Raw genomic sequence first — 8,904 nt, 5'->3', positions numbered from 1 at the left:
TTCCGTACTCGAAAGTGTTACGTAACGTTTTGCTTGAACCCCCTCCCCCCGATGTGACGTTAACGTAACGCTTTGCATAAACCCCCCCTCCCCCTCGAAGGAGTTACGTAATATTTGAACGTTCCTAAGGTTTAAGATCGACTGCAACGATCATAGAATATTACGTGACGAGAACGATGCACGCAAAAATAAAAAAAATTATCGTTAAAACGGCCCTTTTCACTGAGCAGTGAATACTATTTTCCAAAAAGCAGTTATTTGGTAACGTGAGCGTTGCATATTGAACAACCGCATAGAGTTTACAATCGACAAGAAATCATTAAATTAGAAAATGCAATTTAAATCACGGCAAATAAGCGTGTTCAAAGTTTGTACTTCAGCAATTACTGACGTCACTTCACAATCCGTAATTTTACGCCGTCACTCAACGGTTACTGGCCGTTAAATTCAATTACGCCGTTACTCAACGTTACATAGACCAGCTAAAATTGCCACAGCACGATCCGACTGCAATATTTGTGACAAGACATTTGGCGAAGCCGACTTTTTGGAATTTGAACAAAGGTAGCTGTGCATGCGCGTAAACACATCAAAGCCGGCAGTTTTCTGACATACTTGTAAATATTAACAAAAAATCGAAGGGCCACCCATATCTCGCCCCCCTTTGTCTTAGACCAGAGGAGTCGCCGCTACCTGCTCCCGCGTAATCGACACCTGTGAGTAGGATTATCACATTACTTCTACCACAGAAGCATTAACAAAATCAAATACTGTTTGCATTAAACTAAAGAACATATAAAATTCGATTTAAAATCGCCTACTGTTGTTCTTCAGCATTTTGTTAGAACTAAACGCAGCAATCAGTGAAATGTGCTGTGGTTTCATCATAAACTTGTTCACAGGCCAACCCAGTACGAAATCAATACGTTTAAGATATTATAAGAACTAAAACCAATAGTCATTCAGGAATTTTTTAGCAGCAAACAAAATACTACACAACTGCACAAATGGAACACAAATAAAATAAACAAGGCAACGTAGATCCTACAGCTTTCGGCAGGTGAATTGATTGTTACACTTTTCCTTGTCCGCTTACTCCTTGCTGCACTTTGAGGTCAATTTATGTGAATCTTAATAACAACTGCGCACAAAGAACAGTGACCCCACCACCCACCAGTGTATATAAGTGATTTCAATTCCACATAGTTTTCAATCCCGTAGTTATAGATACCCGTTGTATTGTTAGACAGACACCGACAACAAGCAATACTTTTCACATACATCATTGCACATGCATCCTGATACGATCAACATAATTTTTCAGCAAAAATTGGGAGGCAGGCAGTTCTTTAAACAACAAACAGTACGAGTCCGTAAATGCATTCAGGGGCGTAGTCAGGGAGGGAAGTTGCCACCACCAAAAATATTTTTGCATATGCAATTGACTAACAAACTTATAACCTTATAAGTTATAAGATATTGAAAAGCCATAGAAAAGTTTTTTTTTAAAGAGTTGTAGTTCCATGATCAACTTTATGCGCATTTAGCTGTAGCCTGATGTAATGCTGAATTAGGGTCTGCTACTATTCGGTGAGTCCGATTCGGTGAGTTCCTAACCTCTAACCCTAAAACGGCAATGATAATTAGGCTACGGTACCCGATAATTTAAAAAAAAAATTGAAAAAATCCCCCGTTAAGGGATCGGACTCATCGAATCGGACTCACCGAAACGGGCCATTCCGGCTGAATTAAGCTAAGCACCCTGTTGTATTTTGTGCGAAATGTATTTATTGACACACTAAAGCTTACCATTGAACTAATCTTTATATGTAGTCATTAACGTCAGTGAAGCAATAAATCAACTTGTTTGTCGTTGCTTTTACTTTCACCAGATGAACGTTGCAACTAGTGCTGGAAACGATGACTATCCTAATGAACACCCAAACTTTTCAGTTTTCAGGTCTACTCTATTCTTAGAGTTGTTTTGGTTTTATGTCCCTTAAATACACGTTTCAGCCTCTGTTACAGCATGATTTGGCAGAGTTTTATTAGCGATTTCGGCTGAAAGTACTCTCATACAGAGACTGCGCAATGTTAAGGTAGTTTTTAATTTCTGAGGAGGTCCCTCGGACCCTCCTCTGGGTTTGCGCCTGGCTCAATGATATGTGCAACAATTATCATTCCCCCCCATACAAAATTTATGCTGGCCATGTCCCTGAATGCATTCTCATGGTACTTCAGACAGCTTGTTTTTTCGTGCAGGGGATCCTCGACCCTGAACTTGGTCAAATCTTGAATTTAAAACCCCAAGAGAAGTTGCTCGTTTAATATTATCACTTAAAGGTGGTACATTCAATGATACTTGGTCTGACGATCCAGTGATTTTACTAACTAATTTAGCACTGCTTCGCTTTAGTGATGCTCGAAGGCGATTAAATGAGCCACTTCTTCGCAAAGTGCCACTTCCATCACCACTCCACTCAACTTTTGGTTCATCTTTATCTTGCAGTTTAGAATGTTGAAATTTCTCCCCAACTATGGTCTGCTTTGCAGTTGAGGGTGGAACTACTGCTTGTTGATTGGAGCGAGTGGCACAGTTTTCTAGCGTTTGTGCTGCTTCATACTTTCCTTGACGTCGATACAAAGCACCAAGATTTTTTAGTGTAGTAGTAACAGTAGGACTGTCAACTTTAGCTGCTTTGTACCAACCACCATAATCACCATATAATGTATTATCTTGTGATTGTCCAGTATACACTGAAGCTTCTCGTTCTTCTGCATGCATCCATATTGGTTTATTTCTATCATCTATGCTTCCAAAGTCTTTCTCGTGTGCTTGAGTCAAAACTTGTTTATACAAAGTTTCTGCTTGTTTGAATTTTCCTTGTTTCATGTATGCTGAAGCTAAATTATTTTTTGTCTTTGCAACATTAGGATCATCTGGACCAAGGTTATTTTCATATATCTGAAGAGCTCGTTGATAGTACTTTTCAACCTCTTCATATTTACTTTGGTTCTGACACAGAAGAGCAAGATTATTTAACTGTTTTGCAACATCAGGGTGGTCTTTTCCAAGAACAGTTTCCCGAATTCCAAGTGCCCGCTTACATAAAGGTTCAGCTTCCTTGTATTTTCCTCGTTTTCCAAACAAAACCGCCAAATTGTTTAAAGTTGCTGCTACTGCTGGATGATCAGCTCCCAGAGTCTTTTCTCTAATTACAAGTGCATCATTTAAAAGGTTTCCAGCTTCCTTATACTTATTTTGATCTCTGTAAACAAGTGCTAAAATATTAAGCATTGTTGCGACGTCGGGGTGATCATGACCAGATGTTTTTTCAAGATCATCCAGTGCCTGTTTGCAAAGGGGCACAGCAACTTCATATCTTCCTTGACTTGCATACTGTATGACTAGGTTATGCAATGTCCGCAAACGAGCTGGTATCTCATAACCTCCAATTGCAACGGAGCCAGAGCTAATTTGGTTTAAAGAAGCTGGTTGCATGCTTCCACCAGATGCCAACTCATCTTCAGAAGAAACGCTGTTAAACAAGTCATCTATAGTGTTTGCTGCTGATTTTGAAGCATCGGATGTTTGTTGTGGATCCTTCTCATCATATTTCTTTAATGATTTCATAAACTCCAAATGACTTTTTTCTTCTTCCAATTGAACTATTTTCTGCTCAGATAACTGCAACTTATTTTGTGTATTTGCAAGTTCATCACGAAGCCAAGCATTTTCTTGACAAAGACGTTTTATTAAAGCTTTTGATCGTTGCTTTTCGGATTCCGTAGTATTAAGATGACATGATAGTGAAACCATCATTTCTGCTTCACCTAATCCAAGCTCAATCATCTCCAAGGACTTCCTAATGATACCAGATTTTTCCTCCACTAAATTCACATCTTCATCATTTTCACGGCGAATAGCATTTAGTGTTGCCAGAAGGCTGTGTAAAATTGAATTGTGTTCAATCTTTAATTGCTCAAGACCTTGGATAACGCCACAAGTGTTGGAAACAAGATTGTCATGACTTATGCAAGTATCTTGGTTTTCATTTGCTGCATCATACAGTCCCTCATGAGTGACAACATCGTTAGAATTTGTATTATAGTCTGCCATAGACAGGTCAGACATTGTAGGCCACAACAATAAATTAAAAAATTAACTTGATAAATCCTCTGAAATAATGGTCTCAAAGTGATAAAAGAAATACATGGCTGTGTTGGCGTTGGGCAATTAAAAATCTAGCCACCAGTATTAACATCTATTGAAATATAAGCAAACAAAACTGTCACCTGCTTTCAATCTCTTAAAAAAATTGTTATAGTTAAATGTTAATATGAACACTACTATAAAATTATATTGGATGTGCCTAGGGTTGCAGAAATAGTGTTGCCAGATATAGAATTCTGTCCTAATTTAAGAAAAGTTCAAAGCTGTTGAAGACAACAATTTGTAACTTCAAAAATGTTGAAGTCCTGGGCAGGGGAGCACGTCTTTTAGGTGCAGACAGTTAGGCGCCGGTCAAATAGGCGGGCACACTGTGGCGTCAGGATAACTAGGTGCGGAGCACTGTGGTATCCGGTCATTTAGGTGCTTTTCCAAGTAAAGTCTGCAGATTATATCAGCTTGGCAGGTAGGGCAATGCTTTTCACACAAAATCTTATATTATTGAATATAAGCTACAGTATGTTTTTAATGATGCTTACTGGAGTTATTGTGTGAAAAGCATTGCCGATATAAGCAGCTTCACTCACTGAAGCCATGACATAATTTTCTGTTCAATATAACATTTTGTGTGAAAAGCATTGCCGGTTTAAGCAGCTTCACTCACGGAAGCCATGACATATTTTTCTGTTCATCATAACATTTTGTGTCAAAAGCATTGCCGGTTTAAGCAGCTTCACTCACTGAAGTCATGACTAGTTGACTACCAACAAACAAATGCACGCGCATTAACAAAACAACATAATTATATATTTTTCTATTCAATATAACATTTTGTGTGAAAAGCATTGCTCTACCTGCCACTGTCAAGCTGATATAATCTGCAGACTTTACTAGGAATATCACCTAAACAACCGGGCACCAGTACCTACTTTGCACCAAAATATCCTGACACCATAGTGTACACGCTTATTTGATCGGCGCTTCACTGTCTGCACCTAAAAGACGTGGACCACTGGGCAGAGAGTAAAATCCTAACTTCATCCCTAACCCTAGCAACACCTGTGACCAAACAAAGCTTTCTTTTCGCAACTATGGCAACAAGCTCAGTATACAGTAAAAATAGGCACTTTTAATTATATAACAATGGTCAACACATTTTTCATTGTTTGCTTAGGCCAAGGGTGTGCAAACCGTGGCCTGCAGCCTAAATGTGACCAGCAAGCATAGACTCCTTTAGATACCCGCAAGCGTAAAAGTTTTGGCCAGAAAGGTTTATGTCTCTAGTTTACAACATTTAGCAAACATAATTTTTTGTTTGGTATTGGTAACCCGACAAGTTTAACCAATGTGAAATCAAGAAAACAAATCTTTACTTACATCCCTTGGAGTTACAGTACATCTTTTGATTGCAGTCACATTTTATCTGCGGTACCCTAATTCTATTCGCTTGCATGCAAAACTTAAACTAATTTTAAAGCGTCCACAGTCCACAAGGCGAAAAACCTGACAAAAAATTGGCCATTGTTTTGCAGTTGAATAGCCTACTCGAGGTGCAACCTATTTCGTCCCTTGAACACATCGTATCCCCATTTTGTACCCTGAAAAGATCGAGAAAAAAATACAACACAGCCGAAGTCGCTGATCGGAGTTGCCGCAAACATTTCAAAATTTCTCTCAATCTTTTCAGGGGACAAAATAGGTCGCAGGCCTAGAAATTCGATTTTGCTAACAGCGAACAAGCGTGTCCGGTCTGAGCAGCTATTTTGGCGGACAAATTAAACCTCACGACGGACACACCAGTTTTAACGTCAATCGTCATGCTTAATTAGTTTATCATGAACTATATGTACGGTTAAGAAGACTTTTTAAAATTTCAGCGAAGTCATTCTGAAGGGCTTTCAATCCTTTCATCTACCAACGACCTGCGCTTGAAGAGTCAAACGTTTCACTAGGCTTTTTTCCTTGGGTTTGATTTTGCGTGTCATGTGAAAGTGATGAGGAGCAAGTAGGTTCATCGTATTCATTCTCACTTACAGAATTTTCCATCCTGGGCCTTTTCTTTCTTACTGCAATACCAAAACTTAGCCTACTTGTATAATCTAATTTTGTAACCAACCTTGCCTTATCAATATTACTCTGAGATCAAAGCCAGACATTGTGATGTAAGACTTGAACTAATTTGCGCTTATTAGTGTAGAAGTAGGTACTCCCATCCATTCTTACCGAAGAATTCACCTTTGTTACACTGATTCAATGTCATCAATCGTTGAAGCAACATGAAAATCCAAAGCTTTTCTGCTTAAATAGAAGCTAAGGAATCAGTGGCGTAGCTAGGAAATGTGCCGCCCGGGGCGGATTCAGATTTTGTCGCCCCTTCAAGAAAAAGCATGTGAAAATGAAATGCATTTTTTTAATTTACTAAAAGTGGAATTATTGTATGTTTTGAACCAGTAGTGTAGCCAGTAATTTTGAAAGAGGGGGTTTTGTTTTGAAATGGGGCGAAGCCCGACGGCGTCCTCGCCAAAGACGACACCCAGCGGCGGGGGGTCTGGGGGGCCTCCCCCAGAAAATTTTGAAAAATTACTTTGGATTTGGTGCATTCTGAGAGCATTTTCAACAAAAATGTGGGTATAAATCCCCTAGTATAAATATTCCTGTAAAATGGTGCTGTCCGGTGGCATAGCAAAAGGATAAGACCATGTTTTCTTGGGAATTTTTCGGTAACTTAATAAAGCTAAGTCTCTATGTTTTCTTGTTGCTAATTCCTGGCTGAGATATTTGAATGTTTGGTATTGGAAAAACTCGCTCTTTTAATGGAGTTTCGTTTAAAATTAGGCAAACTTTGTTTTAGAGACATAGAGACTGAAAGCATCATTCTCAATATCGTGACGTCACATGCGTGCCAAAGGGGTGGGTTGTAACCCCCAAAACCCCTCCTCCCCCTTGGCTACGCCACTGTGTTGAACGTTGCCATTCTGTTTGCTTTTATTTTCCGTGTACTTTTGCATTATCAACAAAAAAAAAAGTCCTGTCCGAAAGTGCCGCCCCCCAGATGTGCCGCCCGGGGCGGTCCGCCCCCCCCGCCCCCCCTAGCTACGCCACTGTAAGGAATACAGTATTAACATTTTCTAGATGCGCACTAGAATGCGCTGAAAATTATATTCTCGCAACAATTGTTCGTGCTATGCAATGACGTCAGGGTCAGAAATTTTTAAGCCAAGGATTCAACCTATTTCGTCCTAAGAACACTTCGTACCCCGATTTCAGGGGACAAAATTGGGGTACGAATTGTTCAGGGGACGAAATAGGTTGCATCCGCCTACTCGCATTATTTGCGTAAACAAAGAGTGAACATCCATCCGCTGAGGATACCGCCATCCACTCTCTGTCTGAAGTGTGGATATCACATTGCTATTGTAGCGACGTCCATGTCTAAAGGCACCTTTTGGCTAGCTAGGCATGAGGGGGTGGCGCCAATGTCGTCCAATCATACTGTACATCGGGATGCGCAATTATTTACGCAGCCAGAAAAAGCTACCGTATATATGCGGCGGGTTGTTGGATTTCAGCTCAAGCGTTAATGCATCATGAAAAATTAAGCTAATTATCTCTGCTTGGTGTTGGTTTACATTTAGTTTATTTTAATATTTAACTGTTTTAACAAAGCCCAAAGCGAAAATTGGTTGTTTGCAGTACAATGTCTACCACATAGGATATCGCCTGGGATTACAGACACTTTTCTTTGTTTTGATCGCTTGCATCCGTCTCACCTTTGTTTCATTTCGCCTTTGAATATTGCAGGGAGTCCATTGACTTTTCGCTTACGGGTACAATTATACGATTACATGAAGTATGAAAACGAGAAGCAAATCTTGATACTATTACACAGGCCAACAAAAAAATTTTGGCACAAAAGGTGAGAGCCATTTTAGAGTAATTCAGGGCCCCTGATTCCGAAAATGCACTTAGTTTTTTCGAATTGGCTCTAGTTTTCGAGACATTCGACAATGAAAATATTTTTGAAATAGTTTCTCAAAAGCTTTTAATTGGCACATTACTTATTTTCAACCCTGCTTTCCATTGTGATGTCATAATTGCACTTGTCTAGTTCAATTGGTTGATATTGTACGAAACGTCAAAACGCAAGCAAGGGTCGAAATGAACTGTGATTAATATAAGGGAGACATGAATATTCAATGAAAACAGTTGCGAATCAGTACCTCACAAGAAAAATAGCCCGAAAGTCATGTGTTTATGAATGCAGCTTTATATTGAAAAGGTAGGCCTACTGAAATGGAAACTTGTACAAATGAAATTTTATTCTAAGCCTTTGCTAAGGCCAAGTCATTGCTGCAAGAAGTTATTTTTTATCTATAGGCTAATAAATGGCATGGGCTGATAAAATATGCCTTTGACGAGTAGGATGCTGTCCTCTATACGGCTGCATTGACACTGTCTGCTCTGTGAAGCGCTGAGGAGCAACGCATTCTGCAATGGATCCAGCGCTATATAAAAACAAGCATTATTATTATTACTTTGACATGAGACTGGTTGATCAAGATAAGTCTTGGGTTCCTCCTAAAGTATGCAAACATTGCACTCAAACCCGTTTCTGGGCTCATTGCTAAGAAGAAGTTCAGAGTGCCATGGCGTAAAGAGAGCCGTGGAATCACCTTATTAATAGGCTACTTATGTACGGTGAACATGTTCGAATGAAGTCGTCACAAAGGAAG

The 8,904-nt window shown here is 39.5% G+C and overlaps 1 protein-coding gene across 1 annotated transcript; it reads right to left on the bottom strand.

Moving 5' to 3' along the window:
* Positions 1–1,576: 1,576 nt before the first annotated feature.
* On the bottom strand, positions 1,577–4,135 carry LOC145764490 (kinesin light chain-like). Its single transcript, XM_082576104.1, has one exon. It carries the CDS (start codon positions 4,133–4,135, stop codon positions 2,228–2,230), a length of 1,908 nt encoding a protein of 635 aa, XP_082432230.1. The 3' UTR covers positions 1,577–2,227.
* Between the last annotated feature and the right edge of the window lie 4,769 nt (positions 4,136–8,904).

The sequence above is a fragment of the Aplidium turbinatum genome, chromosome 2 (assembly GCF_918807975.1).
Source record: "Aplidium turbinatum chromosome 2, kaAplTurb1.1, whole genome shotgun sequence".
Taxonomy (NCBI): domain Eukaryota; kingdom Metazoa; phylum Chordata; class Ascidiacea; order Aplousobranchia; family Polyclinidae; genus Aplidium; species Aplidium turbinatum.
The sequence above is the reverse complement of the archived record's forward strand: the minus strand, read 5'-3'. Positions and strand labels throughout refer to the sequence as shown.